Source organism: Dermochelys coriacea, chromosome 6 (assembly GCF_009764565.3).
Source record: "Dermochelys coriacea isolate rDerCor1 chromosome 6, rDerCor1.pri.v4, whole genome shotgun sequence".
NCBI classification, from domain to species: Eukaryota; Metazoa; Chordata; order Testudines; family Dermochelyidae; genus Dermochelys; species Dermochelys coriacea.
Genome location: NC_050073.1, coordinates 98718731 through 98739591, shown reverse-complemented (window position 1 = coordinate 98739591; position 20861 = coordinate 98718731). Strand labels below are relative to the sequence as shown.

General features: G+C 46.8%; 1 protein-coding gene across 2 annotated transcripts in view; it reads left to right on the top strand.

Annotated features, from left to right (window-relative positions):
• Window positions 1–11538: 11538 nt before the first annotated feature.
• Window positions 11539–20861, top strand: part of TRIP11 (thyroid hormone receptor interactor 11) — an 87878-nt gene continuing 78555 nt past the window's right edge. Inside the window, exons 1-2 of one of the 2 annotated variants that reach the window (XM_038405953.2) lie at window positions 11539–12247; window positions 20701–20777. In XM_038405953.2, coding sequence (XP_038261881.1) covers window positions 12109–12247; window positions 20701–20777 — 216 coding nt within the window. In that variant the 5' untranslated portion in view covers window positions 11539–12108. The remainder of the gene's footprint in view (window positions 12248–20700; window positions 20778–20861) is intronic. The other variant, XR_006281859.1, reaches the window with a different exon arrangement.

Below are 20861 nucleotides of genomic sequence, written 5' to 3'. Positions count from 1 at the left end.
TGTCCTCTTTTAATTTGATTTTTTTTCCTGGGTGCTTTCCCTTAATATAAATGGGCCTGAGCCAGACCCCACTGAAATCGATAGAAATATTTCTTTTGATTTCAGTGGGCTTTGAAGCCGGCCCTGTTTCCATAACTACTAGCAATGTGGAGCACACTTAATTACCACTCATATTTTTTTGCATCTTTAGATAAAAATTGCAAGATTACATTTGGAAATGGGTGCTAAAGTGAGAAAGTAGTTTAATATTTCAACTAGATCTAGTAAAGACTGGCTTCATTATTTTTTATTAAAAAAAAATTGTCTACTCAAATACTATCACTTGCTGCAGACACATGCTGTATATTCATGGCATAATGTATCATAAGTATAGGTATGTTAGAACTAACATATGCTGTAATCTTTTTGTATATACTGATAATAACAGTGTTATTTGTACTATTAGGAGTGAAGCCATTCAACTAAAAGTCCTAATGTTAAACTGTCAATTTCTAGCAAGTAAGATATTTAATTACGGTTCTGAGATTTGAATACAGTTATCTCAGTGCTTGCCTTATTTGATTTCTTGGCTCTACACTATTCGAGGCAGAGTGATTGTTGGACTCTTCAAGTCAGCTGTTCATACATTTTTAATGGTGAGCACATCTGTCTTGGTGGCGAGTCCACCTATTCAAGTTTATAGTTTAAAAGTAATTAATCTTAAAAAAATAAAAGAAAACCTGTGATGTTTCCTTACCATATTACCTCACCTCAGTGTTGTAAAATGAACCATGCTCATGGGTTGTGTTTATTCATGTCAAATACATTTTTTCTTATTTTTTTAAATTAACACTAAGGCATACACTCAAATGATGAGGGATTTTACCATACAGTGGAATTAACCAAGCTGAGAACTGTGGCTTTCTAAAGTAAGATTTAGAGTAATGGGAAAGTCATGTGTGTTTTGACTGGGTAGGTGGTCCGGGATCCTGCTGAAGTGGGAAGCTGGCCTTGATGGACAGGTCTGTTGGTGTCTCAAACTGGGGAGAGGTGTTTCCCTATTAGTATCGGTGGTGGAGAGTTGTATACCTTGTAATGGCCAACTCATGCAGAGCCATTGGCCATTATATTTGAAAACTCGTGGCAATCGGGGAAGGTCCCAGACGTTTGGAAAAAGACAAATATAGTGTCTATCTTTTTAAAAGGGAAGAAGGAGAACATGGGGAACTACAGACCAGTCAGCCTCACCTCAGTTTCTGGAAAAATCATGGAGCAGGTCCTCAAGGAAACCATTCTGACACACTTGGGGGAGAGGAAGGTGATCAGGAATGGTCAACATGGATTCACCAAGGGAAAGTCATTCCTGACCAACCTGATTGCCTTCTGTGATGAGCTAAATAGCACTGTGGATATGGGGAAAGCAGTGGACGTGATACATCTTGACTTTAGCAAAGCTTTTGATATGGTCTCCCACAGTATTCTTGCCAGCAAGTTAAAAAAGTATGGATTGGATTAATGTACTATAAGGTGGAAAGAAAGCTGGCTAGATTGTCGGGCTCAACAGGTAGTGACCAATGGCTCGATGTCTAGTTGGCAGCTGGTATCAAGTGGAGTACCCCAGGGGTCGGTCCTCGGGCCTGTTTTGTTCAACATCTTTATTAATGATCTGGATGATGGGATGGATTGCACCCTCAGCAAGTTTGCAGATGACACTAAGCTTCGGGGAGAGGTAGATACTTGGAGGGTATGGATAGGTTCCAGAGTGACCTAGACAAATTGGAGGATTGGGCCAAAAGAAATCTGATGAGGTTCAACAAGGACAAGTGCAGAGTACTGCACTTAGGAAGGAAGAATCCCATGCACTGCTACAGGCTGGGGACTGACTGGCTAAGCAGAAGTTCCTGCAGAAAAGGACCTGGGGATTACGCTGGATGAGAAGCTGGCTATGAGTCAGCAGTGTGCCCTTGTTGCCAAGAAGGCTAACGGCATATTGGGTTGCATTGGTAGGAGCATTGCCAGCAGACCGAGGGAAGTGATTATCCCTCTCTATTCGGCACTGGTGAGACCACATCTGGAGTATTGCATCCAGTTTTGAGCCCCCCACTACAGAAAAGTTGTGGACAAATTGGAGAGAGTCTAGCGGAGGGCAACGAAAATGATCGGGGGGTGGAGCACATGACTTACAAGGACAGGCTGAGGGAACTGGGCTTGTTTAGACTGCAGAAGACAAGTATGAGGGGAGATTTGATAGCAGCCTTCAACTACCTAAAGGCAGGGTTGCAAAGAGGATGGAGCTTGGCTGTTCTCGGTGGCAGATGACAGAATGAGGAGCAATGGTCTCAAGTTGCAGTTGGGGAGGTCTAGGTTGGATATTAGGAAAAACTATTTCATTAGAAGGGTGGTAAAGCACTAAAATGGGTTACCTAGGGAGGTGGTGGAATCTCCATCCTGAGAGGTTTTTAAGGCCCGGCTTGACAAAGCCTTGGTTGGGATTATTTAATTGGTGTTGGTCCTGCCTTGAGCAGGGGGTTGGACTAGATGATCTCCTGAGGTCTCTTCCAACCCTAATCTTCTATGATTCTTATGATCATTTTCACTCACACTCTCAGTGCATCTTGTAGTGGATGGATGTATCCTACAGCTTTCATCCACTGTCTACAGCCAAGCTCTATGATACAAACGCATTTGTTCTAACCCCTCAGACAGAGACAAACACCTACAAGATCTCTATCAAGCATTCTTACAACTACAGTACCCACCTGCTGAAGTGAAGAAACAGATTGACAGAGCCAGAAGAGTACCCAGAAGTTACCTACTAGAGGACAGGCCCAACAAAGAAAATAACAGAACATCACTAGCCATCACCTTCAGTCCCCAACTAAAACCTCTCCAACGCATCATCAGGGATCTACAACCTAACCTGAAGGACAACCCATCACTCTCTCAGATCTTGGGAGACAGGCCAGTCCTTGCTTACAGACAGCCCCCAAACCTGAAGCAAATACCAGCAACCACACAGCAAAAACAATAATTCAGGAACCTATCCTTGCAACAAAGCCCGTTGCCAACTGTGTCCACGTATCTATTCAGGGGACACCATCATAGGGCCTAATCACATCAGCCACACTATCAGAGGCTTGTTCACCTGCTCATCTACCAATGTGATATATGCCATCATGTGCCAGCAATGCCCCTCTGCCATGTACATTGGTTAAACTGGACAGTCTCTATGTAAAAGAATACATGGACATAAATCAGACGTCAAGAATTATAGCATTCAAAAACCAGTTGGAGAACACTTCAATTTCTTTGGTCACTCGATTACAGACCTAAAAGTTGCAATTCTTCAACAAAAAAACCTTCAAAAACAGACTCCAACGAGATACTACTTAATTGGAATTAACTTGAAAACTGGATACAATTAATTTAGGCTTGAATAAAGACTGGGAGTGGATGTGTCATTACACAAAGTAAAACTATTTCCCCTTGTTTATTTCCCCTCCTACTGTTCTTGTAAAGTGCTGGAAATGGCCCACCTTGATTATCACTACAAAAGGTCTCAACCCCTCTTCCATCCTCCCCCCCTCCTGCTGGTAATAGCTCACCTTTCTTGATCACTCTTGTTACAAGAAAAGGAGTACTTGTGGCACCTTAGAGACTAACAAATTTATTTGAGCATAAGCTTTTGTGAGCTACAGCTCACTTCATCGGATGTAGCTCACGAAAGCTTATGCTCAAATAAATTTATTAGTCTCTAAGGTGCCACAAGTACTCCTTTTCTTTTTGCGAATACAGACTAACACGGCTGCTACTCTGAAACCTGACTCTTGTTACAGTTTGTATGGTAACACCTATTGTTTCATGTTCTCTGTGTATATAAAATCTCCCCACTATATTTTCCACTGTATGCATCCGATGAAGTGAGCTGTAGCTCATGAAAGCTTATGCTCTAATAAATTTGTTAGTCTCTAAGGTGCCACACGTCCTCCTTTTCTTTCTTCTATGTAATGTTTGAAGATTGAATGTTCATTTGCAGCTAACTATATTAACATTTTAAATATGGTACTTAAATTTAAACACCTATAAGGAAAAGTAGTACTGCAGTTAACTTTCAAGCCCAATTAGGAAAAATATTGATTACACTTTTGGACTCAAACAGCTAAGCCAAATTTTTGGGGTCTTGCAGGTGGTTCAGTTAGGGGGAAAATGGTGATAGATATTTCTTTCATGCAATTTTTGTTTATTTGCAAAGAATGTACAAACTCTTGTTTCCCTGAACACTGTAAACAACAAACAAGGCACAGCTCCTTCATTTGCTGTGACAAGCCTACCTTTCCAGTCAGCACTCTATACCCAAAAAGCTTTTTCTCTTAGCTTTCTCTCAGTAAAGCTTTCCTACCAGCCTTTTGTTACTGTCTTCTTGGCTTTCTCTCAGATAGACTCCCCTGCCTCAAAACAGTTCCACCAATCAAACCCATAGGGCCACATGGATATTCTGAGCAAAAGCTGATTGTGCCTATATTTTGGGTGCTAATGTTATTGTTTCAGCCATCTGGTTACAATGGCTTCTTTACATTTAGCCTATATGTAAGGTGGGGCCATGCCCAACCCATAACTACAAAGTTTAACTCAATAAGTCCATTTACTTTACTGAAAAGCCGATTCCACTTTGATAGCTATTTCTGTTTCTAAGGTAAGTGAATTTCCTCAGAGAGTGAAGTTCTTTAAAAGAACTATAGTAGCTATAGTACAGGCATTATTTTTCATAGCACCGACAGCATGCCTCAACCCAAATCAGCCACTCAGAAGTTCACTCTGTGCCTATTGAGTTCTTGACCTCTCTCGTACAGTTAAGATTTCAGTTGTGATGTGTGTGTGGGGGGGGGGGGCGTTGTTTGTCTCATTTTACAGCATCACTTAATCCCCTACAGCTGTCCCTGAGTAATAACCTGATAACCGCTAAAGTGGCTGAATTCAAACCAGTCCCAATAAGCCATCCAAACCCCTGGCTAGTTTAGTAACGATATGAATATAAATCTTATACCTGCACCTTATATTGATGCATTGTCGGTAAGACTGTGACTGCTCCCCAATTATATTGTTTCAGGAATGTTTTTTTATTATCATGGAAAAGCTGAATGGATATACAGTTTCTTTGGGGGAGAAAGGCTGTGATTAATTTTTTTTTTTAAAAAGTCCATGCTGTCTAGGAATTTTTTTTTTAAAGCTTAATCTTAAACTTAAAAAAACCTAAATATTTCCTGAAAATTCCTGTTAGTGTTAGAATTTGTAAATTTTTTTTATACTACCTATATTTAAGGCCTAAATTTCATGAAAATATACTGTTAATAGGTAAGTGTGTGTATCTGGGATAAGTTTCACTTAATCATAGGGTTTTATTGAACCAATTTATGCTTTTAGGTGACACGTCTGTCTGAATGTGGGGTAATAGCTTTGTTTGTCTGCATGCTTCTGATGCAGCGTCATTTGCTGACACATCAGTGAATGAACGAGGAGACTAATGAAGGTTGCTGTCACAATCTGATTTGTGAGCTATTCATAGAACAGTACCCAGAAGAACTCTCAGTAATTTTGCAATTACACAAAATATACTTTTTTTGTTTGGGTACCAATTAATGGAAATGATTATCAAGCTAACATACACTTTCTGGTGAGAGAATGACCGTAATGTTACAGGGATAGCCCTTATAAACTCAGGGTATCTTGTACTAATGAACACTTAGCTTTAGAGATGTTACGGGATATTATTATACATTTTCCTATATTAACTGTACAGAACCACCTGTTGTAATAATGATCAGAGACTGGATACAATAAAGTAAATTCAAATAGAGAAACCTTTTATTGGTATTACCTTTAATATGACCATTTTTAATCTGAGATTAAATTCTGACAAAGGCTGATGATCAGTGATGAAAATAAAGACAAGTTCCATACTTTATTGTGGTCAGATCTGCTTTACACTTTGTATACAAAATTAACATAGTCCGTATTGAATGGATTAAAAACTGGTTAACAGATCTCAAAAAGTAATTGTGAATGGGGATTCATCAGCCAGTGGAAGTGTTTCTAGAGGGGATCTGTAAGGACCTGTTAGTTGATCCAATGCAGTTTAATATCTTTATCAATGATCTGGAAGAAACAATGAAATCAGTAAAAAGAAAAGGAGTACTTGCGGCACCTTAGAGACTAACAAAATTTGTTAGTCTCTAAGGTGTTAATCTCTAAGGTGCCACAAGTACTCCTTTTCTTTTTGCGAATACAGACTAACACAGCTGCTACTCTGAAAAATGAAATCAGTGCTGGTCAAATTTGCGGATGACGCAAAAGTCGGTGGAATTGTGGATGAGTCAGGTCTACTGCCTCATAAGATCACTTGCTAATGTGAGCTGATATGAATAACATATGATTTAACACAGCGAAATGAAAGGTCATACATCTAGGAACATAGAATGGAGGTCACATTTATAAGACGGGACTGTGTCCTGGAATACACTGACTCTCAAAAGGACTTACTTTAGGAGTCACAGCAGCTAACCAACTGAACATGACCTCTCAGAGCTATGCTGTAGCTAAGAGAGTTAATAACAATCCTTAGCTGTATAAGCAGGGGAATATTAAGAGTAGAGAGGTGATATTACCTCAGCAGTATTCAGTATTCAGCATTACTAAGACCCTTACTGGAATAATGTGTCAGTTCTGCAGTCCAAACGTCAAAAAGGATGTTGAAAACTGGAAAAGGTTCAGAAAAGAAATACTAGAAGTTGAGGTCTAGAAAACGTGAGTTATAGTGAGAGATTTAAGAAGTCCAATTTATTTAGTTTGTGTAAGAGAAGGTTAATAGGTGACTTGATCATGATACACCACACACACTATATGGGGAAGAGATTTCGGAGAGGAGATGACTCTTTAAACTAGCAGAAGACATGATGGGATCCAGTGGTTGGAAGCTGAAGCTCAGAAAATTCAGACTATTTAGGTGTACATTTTTAATGGAGAGGGTAACTATTGGAACAACTACCTAGAGCAGAGGTGGGCAAACTATGGCCCGCAGGCCACATCCGGCCCGTGGGACTGTCCTGCCCAGCCCTTGAGCTCCTGGCCGGGGAGGCTAGTCCCTGGCCCCACCCCTGTTGTCCCCCTCCCCCGCAGTTACACCGCCGCACAGGCAACGTGGCTGCAAGCTCCTGCCGCTCTGAGTAGCAGGGTAAGGGGGTGGTGCGTGGCGGCGATATTGGGGGTAGGAGGTCCTGGGGGGCAGTCAGGGGATGGAGCAGAGGCCGGTTGGATGGGGCGGAGGTTCTGGGGCGGGGCGGTCAGGGATCATGGAACAGGGAGGTTGGATAAGGTGTGGGAGTCGCAGGGGGCCTGTCAGGGGGCGGGGGTGTGCATAGCGGGCGGGGGTAATTGAATAGGGGATGGGGTCCTGGGGGGGCCTGTCTGGGGGCTGGGGTGTGGATAGGAGTCAGGGGGACAAGGAGCAGGGGGGGTTGGATAGGTGTGGGAGACCTGGGGAGCACGGGTGTGAATAGGGGTCGGGGCAGTCAGGGGACAGGGAGCGGTGGATGGGGGTGGGGGATGCCGGGAGGGAGAAGTCAGGGGACAAGAAGTGAGGGGGGGTTGGATGGGTCAGAGGTTCTGAGGGGGGCAGTCAGGAGGCGGGAAGTGGTGGGGGCTTATTAGGGGGCGAGGGCCAGGCTGTTTGGGGAGTACAGCCTTCCCTACCCGGCCCTCCATACAGTTTTGCACCCCAAAAAGTTTGCCCACCCCTGATCTAGAGAGTCTAGTCAAGAGTGGATATTTTTTAAAGGATATTCTATAGTTCAAACAGAAGATATGGGCTTGATGCAAAAATTATTGGGTGAGGTTCTTTGACCTGCGTTATGCCATGTGTTTGTGTGTAGCTGCCCTGGTGTGAGAGGGCTCAGGAACCCCCAGGGGCCAGTGTCTGTGTGTGATTGGCAGGGTGCGAGGTGCCAGGTTTATGTGTTGCTGGCTGGATGTGAAGGGCTCAAGGACTCCCCAGAGGCCAGGTTTGTGTGTAGCTGGCGGAATGTGAGGGGCTTGGCACAGGGACTCCTCAGGGATTGGGTTAGTCTGGCACTTGATAGGAGTGAGGGTCTCAGAGACCCCGGCAGCCAGGTCTGTGTGTACCTGGCAGGGTGCAAGGGGTTTGGGGATTCCCCAGGGGTCAGATTTGTGTGTAGCTGGCAGGGTATGAGGGGCTTGGTGACTCCCCCGGGGCCAGGTTTGTGTGTAGCTGGCAAGGTGCGAGGGGCTAAAGGCCTCCCCGGGGGCAGGTTTGTGTGTAGCTGGTGGGCTGCGAGGGGCTCGGGGACTCCCCAGAGGCCAAGTTTGTGTGTAGCTGGCAGGGTGCGAGGGAACTCCCCAGGGACCAGGTTTGTGTGTAGCTGACAGAGTACGAGGGGCTCGGGGACTCCCTGGAGGCCAGGTTTGTGTGTAGGTGGCAGGGTGCGAGGGGACTCCCTGGGGGCCAGGTTTGTGTGTAGCTGGCGGGGGCTTGGGGACTCACCCGGGGGCCAGGTTTGTGTGTAGCTGGCGGGGTACGAGGGGCTCGGGGACTCCCCGGGGGCCAGGTTTGTGTGTAGCTGGCAGGGTGCGAGGGGCTCAGGGACTCCCCGGGGGCAGGTTTGTGGGTAGCTGGCAGGGTGCAAGGGGACTCCCCAGGGACCAGGTTTGTGTGTAGCTGGTGGGGTGCGAGAGGTTTGGGGACACTCCAGTGGCCAGGTTTGTGTGTAGCTGACAGCATACAAGGGGCTCGGGGACTCCCCCGGGGGCCAGGTTTGTGTGTAACTGAGGGGTACGAGGGACTTGGGGACGCCCTGGAGGCCAGGTTTGCGTGTAGCTGACGGGGTACGAGAGGCTCCGGGACTCCCTGGGGGCCAGGTTTCTGTGTAGCTGGCGGGGTGCGAGGGGACTCCCCAGGGACCAGGTTTGTGTGTAGCTGGCGGGGTGCGAGGGGCTTGGGGATGCACCAGGGGCCAGGTTTGTGTGTAGCTGATGGCATACGAGGGGCTCGGGGACTCCTCCAGGGGCCAAGTTTGTGTGTAGCTGACGGGGTACGAAGGGCTTGGGGACTCCCTGGGGGCCAGGTTTGTGTGTAGCTGATGGTGTGCGAGGCGCTTGGGGACTCCCCGGAGGCCAGGTTTGTGTGTAGCTGGCGGGGTGCAGGGGGACTCCCCAGGGACCAGGTTTGTGTCTAGCTGGCGGGGAGCGAAGGGACTCTGCGGGGGTCAGGTTTGTGTGTAGTCGCGGGGTGCGAAGGGACTCTGCAGGGGCCAGGTTTGTATGTAGCTGACAGGGTGCGGGGGGACTCCCCAGGGACCAGGTTTGTGTGTAGCTGACAGGGTGCGGGGGGACACCCCAGGGGCCAGGTTTGTGTGTAGCTGGCGGGGTGCGAGGGGATCGGAGACTCCCCAGGGACCAGGTTTGTGTGTAGCTGGTGGGATGCGAGGGGACTCCCCAGGGACCAGGTTTGTGTGTAGCTGGCGGGGTGCGAGGGGACGCCCCAAGGACCAGGTTTGTGTGTAGCTGGCGGGGTGTGAGGGGACTCCCCAGGGACCAGGTTTGTGTGTAGCTGGTGGGGTGCGGGGGGACTCCCCAGGGACCAGGTTTGTGTGTAGCTGGCGGGGTACAAGGGGACTTCCCGGGGACCAGGTTTGTGTGTAGCTGGCGGGGTGCGAGGGGACTCCCCAGGGACCAGGTTTGTGTGTAGCTGACGGGGTGCGAGGGGACTCCCCAAGGGCCAGGTTTGTGTGTAGCTGGCGGGGTGCAGGGGGACTCCCCGGGGGCCAGGTTTGTGTGTAGCTGGCGGGGTGCGAGGGGACTTCCCGGGGACCAGGTTTGTGTGTAGCTGACAGGGTGCGGGGGGACTCCCCGGGGACCAAGTTTGTGTGTAGCTGATGGGGTGCGGGGGGACTGCCCAGGGACCTGGTTTGTGTGTAGCTGGCGGGGTGCGAGGGGACTCCCCAAGGGCCAGGTTTGTGTGTAGCTGTCGGGGTGCGGGGGGACTCCCCAGGGGCCAGGTTTCTGTGTAGCTGGCGGGGTGCGGGGAGACTCCCCAGGGGCCAGGTTTATGTATAGCTGGCGGGGTGCGGGGGGACTCCCCGGGGACCAGGTTTGTGTGTAGCTGATGGGGTGCGGGGGGACTCCCCGGGGACCAAGTTTGTGTGTAGCTGATGGGGTGCGGGGGGACTGCCCAGGGACCTGGTTTGTGTGTAGCTGGCGGGGTGCGAGGGGACTCCCCAAGGGCCAGGTTTGTGTGTAGCTGGCGGGGGGCGGGGGGACTCCCCAGGGGCCAGGTTTGTGTGTAGCTGGCGGGGGGTGGGGGGACTCCCCAGGGGCCAGGTTTGTGTGTAGCTGGCGGGGTGCGACGGGCTCGGAGACTCCCAAGGGAGCAAGTTCGTGTGTAGCTGGCGGGGTGCGAGGGGACTCCCCAGTGGCCAGGTTTGTGTGTAGCTGGCGGGGTGCGGGGGGACTCCCCGGGGACCAGGTTTGTGTGTAGCTGGCGGGGGGCGGGGGGACTCCCCGGGGACCAGGTTTGTGTGTAGCTGGCGGGGGGCGGGGGGACTCCCCGGGGAACAGGTTTGTGTGTAGCTGGCGGGGTACAAGGGGACTTCCCGGGGACCAGGTTTGTGTGTAGCTGGCGGGGTGCGGGGGGACTCCCCAGGGACCAGGTTTGTGTGTAGCTGGCGGGGTGCGAGGGGACTCCCCAAGGGCCAGGTTTGTGTGTAGCTGGCGGGGTGCAGGGGGACTCCCCAGGGACCAGGTTTGTGTCTAGCTGGTGGGGAGCGAAGGGACTCCGCGGGGGTCAGGTTTGTGTGTAGTCGCGGGGTGCGAAGGGACTCTGCAGGGGCCAGGTTTGTATGTAGCTGGCAGGGTGTGAGGGGACTCCCCAGGAACCAGGTTTGTGTGTAGCTGACAGGGTGCGGGGGGACTCCCCAGGGACCAGGTTTGTGTGTAGCTGACAGGGTGCGGGGGGACACCCCAGGGGCCAGGTTTGTGTGTAGCTGGCGGGGTGCGAGGGGACGCCCCAAGGACCAGGTTTGTGTGTAGCTGTCGGGGTGCGGGGGGACTCCCCAGGGGCCAGGTTTCTGTGTAGCTGGCGGGGTGCGGGGGGACTCCCCGGGGACCAAGTTTGTGTGTAGCTGGTGGGGTGCGGGGGGACTGCCCAGGGACCTGGTTTGTGTGTAGCTGATGGGGTGCGGGGGGACTGCCCAGGGACCTGGTTTGTGTGTAGCTGGCGGGGTGCGAGGGGACTCCCCAAGGGCCAGGTTTGTGTGTAGCTGTCGGGGTGCGGGGGGACTCCCCAGGGGCCAGGTTTGTGTGTAGCTGTCGGGGGGCGGGGGGACTCCCCGGGGACCAGGTTCGTGTGTAGCTGTCGGGGGGCGGGGGGACTCCCCGGGGACCAGGTTCGTGTGTAGCTGTCGGGGGGCGGGGGGACTCCCCGGGGACCAGGTTCGTGTGTAGCTGGCGGAGTCTTCGCACAAATGAGACGAGACCAAGGGCGCCTGGAAGTGGAAGCAGCCAAGTTCGCACGCCCCGTGCGGCCAGTGCTATGCCACGCGGTGCGAGTGGCGGTGGCGGACTATCAGTGTGCGGGCGCCGCTGACCCGAACACGCCGTTCGACCGCCGCCGCTATCCCGAGTGCCTTTGCAGCCTTGTACACGTCCTCGTCGTCGTGACGCCGCTCTAGCCTCGCGCAGCGATTCTCTATGGTCATGCGGGGAGTCTTTGTGGGCTCGGAGGTGTCAGGGCGTCCGTCGAGGTGGCAGTCCCTGAAGCTGCCGCGGGGAGCCGCTGACGCCGCGCTCCGAGCCGGGGAGGGAGTAATGGCCGGGGCGCTGGGAATCTTTCACTAGGCGCCAGCCGGAGCCCGGTCTTTCCTGAGCGTGCGAGCCGGGCGGGGTGGCAGGAGCCGGCTCTCCGAGCCCAGGCTGCCCAGCCCCCGGGGGAGATAGCGAGCCGGGGCTGAGCTGTTCTGGGGTCCAACGCCACGCCTGGTGTGGGTGCTGCCTCGGGGAGGCCTCTGGCCAGCGCTGAGGACAGTTGGGGCCTGTTGAGCAGCAGCAGCAGCAGTAGCAGACATGGCCTCCTGGTTAGGGGGCCTGGGCTCGGGGTTGGGCCAGTCTCTGGGGCAGGTGGGGGGCAGCTTGTCCTCCCTTACCGGCCAGATCTCCAGCTTCACCAAAGACATCCTGCTGGAGGGCACCGAGGAAGTGGGAGGTAAGCGTGAGGGGTGGGGAGGAGTTGCTGCGGCCACGGGGGTGCCAACGCTCTGCGATGAGTGTGGGGCTGGGGGGCACTGAGTGCTGGGGAAAGATTGTCAGCTCTATGGGCTATGATGCTTTATATATGTGTATTTAATACCATGCACTCATCTGATAGCATATTAATGATGATTAATAACTAAGGCGTAGCAATGTTTTTTAAGTAGGAAACAGCTTATTTAGGACTGTGCCCAGCTAGACCGCTTGAATTTAGAGATAAACATGATGGAGATTTTGAGAGTCTTACTGGAATATACCAGTTTAACAAGAGAATTGCTACCTTCATTTTCTCTTTTTTAAACAATAATAAAGAGAAATAAAATGTTTAGTGGTAGTGGAGTTTGTTCTTACACCTGTTGGATTTGGTGCGGGGTAGCATTAACACTGCTGATCAAAACAACCAAAATTTGCTGTAACAAATTACTTCTGTAACTTGTGTTTTTCCGGAAGGGCCATATGCTTGCTCTCTCTCTTTCCTCTCAAGTTCTTATTCTGTGCACACCACACTATCTGGGCTCTGTGGAGAGTAAACTTAGCAAAGCAAACTATGTATAGTATAAACTTATTTAGAGGTACATTGACATGTATTCTTATTTTGTTGTCCTGAAGTGTTGGAATTGCACTAGAGTACTTTGTTGATCAGGTTTGAAAGCATATCAAACTTGTCTTTAGCTTATTATGTTTGTTCAGTTTATCTACAGCTTGGTTTGATTTAGCTCTGTTCCATTTAGAATGGGGGAGGTTTTCTAAAACTGCAAACAAATTGCAAGTTCAGTATTTTCCACATATGTATGTGATTGTAAGTCTGACATGTCACCCAGGCAAGGCTTTAATATAATTGAAACTTTTCTTTTATTTATATTACAGTAGTGCCCAAAGAATCCAGTCAAGATCGGAGCCCATTGAATTAAGTACAACAAAATAGGAAAACACAGTCATTGTCTGAAAGAGCTTTCAATCTAAAATGATAAAAAGGGGAAAAGGGGGAACAAAAGGGATGCACTGTACAAGGAAAGTGATCAGTTCAGCGACAGTCATACACAGTGTTAATTCTATGTCTGTTTTAGTATTGGTGTCTAATTTTTCCAAGGCATTTAAGCTTTTTAAATTAAACGTTGGACTTTCCCTGTTATAGCTATCTACATAACATGGTGAAAATATATATACATTAATATAAAAAGAAAAGGAGTACTTAGTAGTTAGAGACTAACAAATTCTGTCATTATGTAAGGCACTGAATTTAGCAGTATGGAGTGGAAATCTATCAACTTCATGAAAAAACTCGTACAGATACAGACAGACATCTTCCTTTTAAAAAAATTTGTTAGTCTCTAAGGTGCCACAAGTACTCCTTTTCTTTTTGCGAATACAGACTAACACGGCTGCTACTCTGAAACCATACATTAATATAGTTAACATAATTTTGCATCTGAAAATTATGGCTTTGTTAGAGAAATGCTCTTTAATTGAATCCTTTGTGATTTTAATGGTTGTCATTACCAATAGTAGGCCCAGAATTTGGAATTAAATAACATAATTTCACAAGTTTGATGTTATGAAGTGGGTAATCAGCAAAGTAGGAATTCTCTGCAGGCAGGTTGTTCCAATATTAAGTGGCTCCAATATTAAAGTGGGATAAAGATATTTTGGTTACAGGACTGCCAATATAAAAATGCTTCAAAAGAGAAAGGAGTTTGTTCTGATGGCTGCAATATACTCTGAGAAAAGATTGTCTATTTCCCTCTTCTCTGAAAGATCTACAGTTTTAGATTTAATAATTTTTAAAATTCCCAAGCTTATATTACAGTACAAGCTTTATCTGGCATGTTGGGGGAATGCGGGGGGGTGCCAGTAAGTCAAAAATTCAGGTTAACTAAGAGGGAGAGAATTTGGATGGGGAGGGGGCTCAAGACTAGGGGTTGGGTACGCCAGGGGATACGGGGTGCTTGATCCGGGCGGCGCTTGCTTCAGGCGGCTCCCCGCAAGCAGCGACATGTCCCTGCTGCTCCTAGGTGGAGGTGTGGCTAGGTGGCTCTGCGTGCTGCCTTTGCCTGCAGGCACCAACGCCACAGCTCCTATTGGCTGCGGTTCCTGGCCAATGGGAGCTGCAGAGCCAGCATGTGGGGCAGCGCACAGAGCCGCCTAGCCAAAGCAGCAGGGACATGTCGCTGCTTGTGGGGAGTCGCCCGAGGTGAGCGCCATCCAGATCCAGCACCCCACACTTCTTCCCGTGCCCCCACACCCTCCTCCAAGTCCTCTCCCACACCCAAACTCTGTCCTAGAGCCTGCGCCCTGCACCCCCTCCCACATTCCGAACCCCTCGTGACCGTTTCTCCACCTAGGAGCAGCAGGGACATGTTGCAGCTTCCGGGGAGCCATGCGGAGCCAGGTAGGGAGCCTGCTGGCCCCACGCCAACCAGATTATAAACCGGATTTTCAATGAGGATCAGAAATGCCAGTTTATAGAGCTTTCCAGTTGGTAAATTGCCAGATAACACAGCTCTTACTGTAATTTGGTTTTGAACCATATTTCACTTAAATGGATGCATCATCATGGACAGTACTTCTGTTACCTGGAAGTAGTACTAAGAGATTTGCAGGATTCAAACTTTCTTTGACTAAAGAGTTGACAATTCTTTTACTATGTTTGTATGCTGTCTGTAGTGATGTCAGTGTGTGTTGCTGTTGCTCCTGTTCTTCTGCCCAATAATGCCTTTGGAAATGTGGTGTTTCAGCTCAGTGCAAATTCTTTCCATAAATATTTATATAACCCTTCTCCCACGTGGAGCCAGCAACAACCAGGCCAGGTTCAATATCTAGGGGTTACTTTTCAACATTACAACACAGAACCAGCTTGAGCCTCCATCGAGTAACCTGGGAAAATTATACACCTCCCCTGGGCACCTCTGAGAGGCAATACTTCCCTACTCCCAAGCACAGAGTCTGAGTGTAGAAAAGAAACTTGTAATAAAAAGAGGGAAGTCACCCGAGAGTAATTAGGGAAAATGCTACAATCAGGATTCATAATCTTAAAATTGTGAGCAGGACACCTACCCCAGAGTGCGTGGGGCAGTGCCTTCTGCCTCATGTTCTTGAGTTCTACAACCAAAATTCCTTTTCTGTGCCCCTCACGGCTCCTCACTATACCCCACTCACCGTGGTTGTCCTTGGTAAGTGAGGACCCAGGGTTCAGAGATGCATCTGTCTGAGTTCACCTCCCACCCAGGGAGGAAAGCACCTTGCTTGCTCTGCCATCTGAGCATTTGCTCTGGTTGGCTGCCCCGCCAGTCATTCATTCCTCTCTGGTGGCTACCCTGTCAGCTGCTCTCCCTCTCCAGTGACCCCCTCCTTTTTCTGCTCTGCTCACCAGCCGGTCACCATTCCACTTGCCAGTCACCTTCTGCTACCTGCCTGTCTTCTGTGACCTCTGCAGGTCAGTCTCTTGAGGTTTCACCCAGCTCTCTGTGATAGTCAACTCTTAGGCTGGGCAGAAACGCTGTTTCACCACAAGTGATTGTGAGGTCTTTTGAGCACTTAAAATAACCAAAGCCTCCTAATGGAGCCTCTGTCTTTGAACAGTGGGGAACAACAGGTTACACCAGACCAGGAACCCTTAGAGAGAGTCCACTTCTCTTGGCTGAGCTACTTGTCCCCACCCCTCTTACTTTCAAAGGGATCTGGTATTCGAGCTCCTGGCTTAATGAAGTCCTTTCAGCTGAGGGTGACCCCCCTCATTTGGGACAGGTTAAGTTCCGTTCCCCTTTATTCATACAATAAAGACAACAACATTGAGAACATTTCATTATCCCTGCATTCTGGACTAAAGTGATTTGTAACCCAACACCAGCCAAAGTTGATCACTTTGAGCAACACTGCTCTATCTGTTGGATATCTAGGCAGAGTAGGTGTGTTTATGTAAGTACAGTTTGTTCCTGAAATCTATCCTCCTCCCAGCTAGCTGTCGGGAGAACTCATTCAGACCCTGCTTACATCTAGAACCAGGTACTGGTTGTAATTGGCAGCAGGGTCCAGGCCTGTCTGTATACATCTAGATACCTGATGTCAATGCTAGCGGTGTCTTATTGAAAAGGGAAAATTTTTCCCTTTCCAGTGGTGTAAAGCTCCCATTTACAGAGGTCACACTTGCCAACGTTGTACTCATTTGGTTTTCTCTTGATGTTCCGTGTCATGACAATAGGAAATCCTAGATATGTAGAAGATCTAGTAAGTCCCTTCAAACGCCCTTCTCAAGAAAAAAATGGAAATGGTATCAGTGGACAGAACCTGACTTTCACTGTAGTTTGGATACTGATCTGAACTGCACCAAGTTAACTTATGTCCCTAACGTAGTCGCATTCTACAGTGATAAGTGATGCCTGTGATAGCACCCTACTTCTTAAAGTGACTGAGTTGGTTTTATAATTGCAGTCATAAAATGGGAAATGTTTGTTAATTCTGAGATTATAATTTTCACAAATTCCTATTTGCATGAAGAATGCTAAACTATGTAGTAATTTGATATATTGGCTCTTCTCTTCCATGAAAGATGAATAGTGATTCTGGTTTCCAGTGTAAGCAAACTCTTCTGGACCCGAAAAAAATGTTGTGTGGTGTTTACTCCCTAAATGTGCGTGATCCCACTGACCATAGTGTACTCTTCATTTTCCTTTTTGTCTTTGCAGGAATATTGTGAGGAATATTTCTCAAATGTATTGTTGTATGACTTAGTAGACTTATTGCCTTGAGAAGGAGTAGGGTTCCCGTAGTGTTTAGGAGCTCTTCTCTTTTAGTAAAGATGTGCAGTTATTGCACATTGAAAGAATTTTTTTCATCTCATGCCTTTCCTTGCCATATAAACCAATTTCCAGTCACATCCCTTACATTTGACCATCTCTGACTTCCAATTCTTCTCGTTACAGTGCTTGTGGAGTATATAGTTTTCCTTAATATGTTAATTAACAATTTTATAGACCTAGAAGTGTAGCCTCAAATATTTTAGCCAGTGGAAACGCTCAACATGAATTTTTAAACAGCAGGTGGGAGATTACAAATGCAGTAAATCACCAAGCATTGTTTGTTAGAGTTTTGAAAGAAATAAAGTGTGAAATAAGAGGACTGCCAACAGTATTCTATACATCTTTTAAAAACAATGATTGTTCCCTAGTAAAAGGAAGTGTTAATGTAGTCTCTGGCTGCTAAAAAAAAAAAAAAAAGGAGATCCAAGATAAATTGTAGTAGAGTGCAAAAAGAACAGGAGTACTTGTGGCACTTTAGAGACTAACAAATTTATTAGAGCATAAGCTTTTGTGGGCTACAGCCCTCTTCATCGGATACATAGAATGGAACATATAGTAAGAAGATATAGAGAAGATGGAAGTTGCCATACAAGCTGTAAGAGGCTAATTAATTAAGATGATACTTAACTTCCTCACACCTTCTTGTCAGCTGTCTAAATGGGCCATCTTGATTATTACTACAAAAGTTTTTTTTTCTGCTGCTGCTAATAGCTCATCTTCATTAATTAGCCTCTTACAGCTTGTATGGCAACTTCCACCTTCTCTGTATGCATCCGATGAAGTGAGCTGTAGCTCACGAAAGCTTATCCTCAAATAAATTTGTTAGTCTCTAAGGTGCCACAAGTACTCCTTTTCTTTTTGTCCAAGGATGGAGTATTATGATTGTTGTATTAAGTATAACCTTATATGGTCAGATCAGATTGGCTTGTGTTAAGGAAACTCTGCCTTTCATATTTGTTTTTGCAAAAGTTAATAAAAGTACACAAAAGGTGACCCATTGGACATAATTTATTTGCATTTCGAATGCAGACCATCACATGGAATTATTAAGAAAAACAAGTCAGCGTTGTGGAAAAAGGCAAAATCCTGGTATGGGTTAAAAGTTTATTCAGCAATAAGAAACGGTCACATAGAGTTAGATTCCCAAAGGTACTCCAGGTGCCTAAGCCCCAATTTTAGGCTCTATTGTGGTCCATAAAACATGGAGGCGCCTACATTTCAGGGTAAAAGTTCCCTAGGTTCCTAAGTTTCCACTTCTGAGCATGTGCACTATGCCTTCTAGGTGTGCAGACACCTAAGTCCCAGTGCAATTCACAAACAGGAGAAGTTGTGTGTTCACCTTCCTATCTTATGTGTGGGGCCCACTCCAGTAGGTGTCCTTACTTACCACCACCACCACCACCTCCTCTTCTTCCTCTGGCTATTTCACGTGGCGTTAGGTGCCTGCCTAACTCATTCGCACAAAAAACATCTTAAGCACCTAAACAATCTGATTCCAGGAGATGTGTTCTGAGTTTTGGATTGCCAGCAGAGAGAGGTGCCTTCCTGCAGCCTGGATTTAGGTGACTATCTCCAAGAGAGAGGATGGGGCTTAGGACACATCCCTGTCATTAGGCAGCTCTCTGCTCAGTATGCTGGTTTTTATGAAACAAGGCTATGTCTACACTACAGACCTTACAGCGGCACTGCTGCAGCTGTGGTGCTGTAAGGTTTTCCATGTAGCCACTCTATGCTGGTGGGAAAGAGCTCTCCCGTCAGAATAATTAAACCATCCCCAACAAGTGGTGGTAGTTATTTCAGTGAGTGGTTTCAGAGTAGCAGCCGTGTTAGTCTGTATTCGCAAAAAGAAAAGGAGTATTTGTGGCACCTTTGAGACTAACAAATTTATTAGAGCATAAGCTTTCGTGAGCTACAGCTCACTTCATCGGATGCATTTGGTGGAAAAAACCACCAAAAAAAAAAAAAAAAGGTTTTTTCCACCAAATGCATCTGATGAAGTGAGCTGTAGCTCACGAAAGCTTATGCTCTAATAAATTTGTTAGTCTCTAAGGTGCCACAAGTACTCTTTTTCTTATTTCAGTGAGTGTGTCTCCCGCTGACATAGCGCTGTCCGCACCAGCGCTTTTGTTGGTGAAACTTGTTGATCGGGGTGTTTTTCTCATACCCCTTGACTGACGGGAGTTTTACTGCAAAAGTGCTAGTGAAGACGTAACCCAGTGGTTCTCAGACTTCTGTACTGGTGACCCCTTTCACATAGCAAGCCTCTGAATGCAAACCCCTCCTTATAAATTAAAAACACTTTTTATATATTTAACACCATTATAAATGCTGGAGGCAAAGCAGGATTTAGGGTGGAGGCTGACAGCTCGTGACCCCGCCCCCCCCGTAATAACCTTGCAACCCCTGAGGGGTCCCGACCTCCAGTTTGAGAACCCCTGACATAACCTTAGGCACCTGTCTGGCCCTGTGCATTGTATAGGGATCCTAGGCACCTAACTTAGGCTTTATGAATCAGTGTAAGTCCCTTTATGTATGCACCTCACAGTGAACAGCTGACTCTCCAAACAGAGACATGATGATAATGGGTCATAGTCATAAGGAAATTTTACAAATGCTAGGGGGAAGTGGGCTAATGGAAGTGAAGGATATTTTTTGATCGCATATGACCCTTGGTAATGATACAGAGCACATTTCCCAGTTGCTCCAAATTATTTTGGTTAGTAAAAACTATGGAAGGTTATGAGCAGCTCCAGTTGAATTTAAACACAATGGTGGCAGGATGCAGAATTGGTAACATGATGACAAATTACATTTAATTTGGATAAATGTAAGGTAATGCACACTGACAAAAATGGTCTAAATTTCTGTTATATGGGTAATGAGCTCTGAATTTTACAAACTTCTTTGAGGAAGATGATCTAGTGGTCATGCTCAGTGAAGAGGCATATCCCCCATCACACAACTGTAGTAAAGAAAAAATACAAATAGAATACTGGAGTGCTTTTAAAATGGGTTTAAAATCATGCAGAAAATATTATCTACAATATGTAACAGTGATGTACCTTTTATCTATAGTACTGTGCTTTTTCTGATTTTGGTTGTCTCCCTTCAGGAAAGGTAGAGCAAAATTGAAAAAAGCTCAAAGAAGTGGGACAAAAATTTAGAGGCAACTTGAGATTTATGTTTTGGGTTGCAAAAATATGATGGGGGAATTTCATTGAGGTGTTTAAAATGATAAAGGGTACAGTAAAATAGAACATTTAAATAATTTCAGATTAGAGTAGTAGTTTTAGATGCAACAGGAATAAATTTACAGTTTAAGTTACAGTTTGCCATTGGTTCCAAGAAGTTTCTTAAGAAAGCCTCGATAACAGAAAATATTCCAAAATCCTAAATTGAAGAGGTTTTTTGCACTGTAGTCCATAAAATCTTTTTAAAAGATAGAAAGGAAAATAACTAATAAATGTATGGAGTAATAATATGTAACTAAACCATATAAAGACTTTAAAATATTCTCTTTACCTGAGAGTGCTGTTTTGTGTCTCCGTCCTGTGGAACTGTTACAGCCAATTCAGATGAGCACCATGTGAGTGATTATTTTTAACTCTTTCAGATGCACCAACGGAACTCCAAGTATCCAACTCTAGGCTAAGAGAAATAGAAAGTACTCATGCAACACAGAAATTGGAGGTAAGCAATTTTGAAATGCAGGTAATTAGGAGAAATAAAGGGATGCTGATCAGGGTGATTTTGATTGTTTCTACATGTATTAGA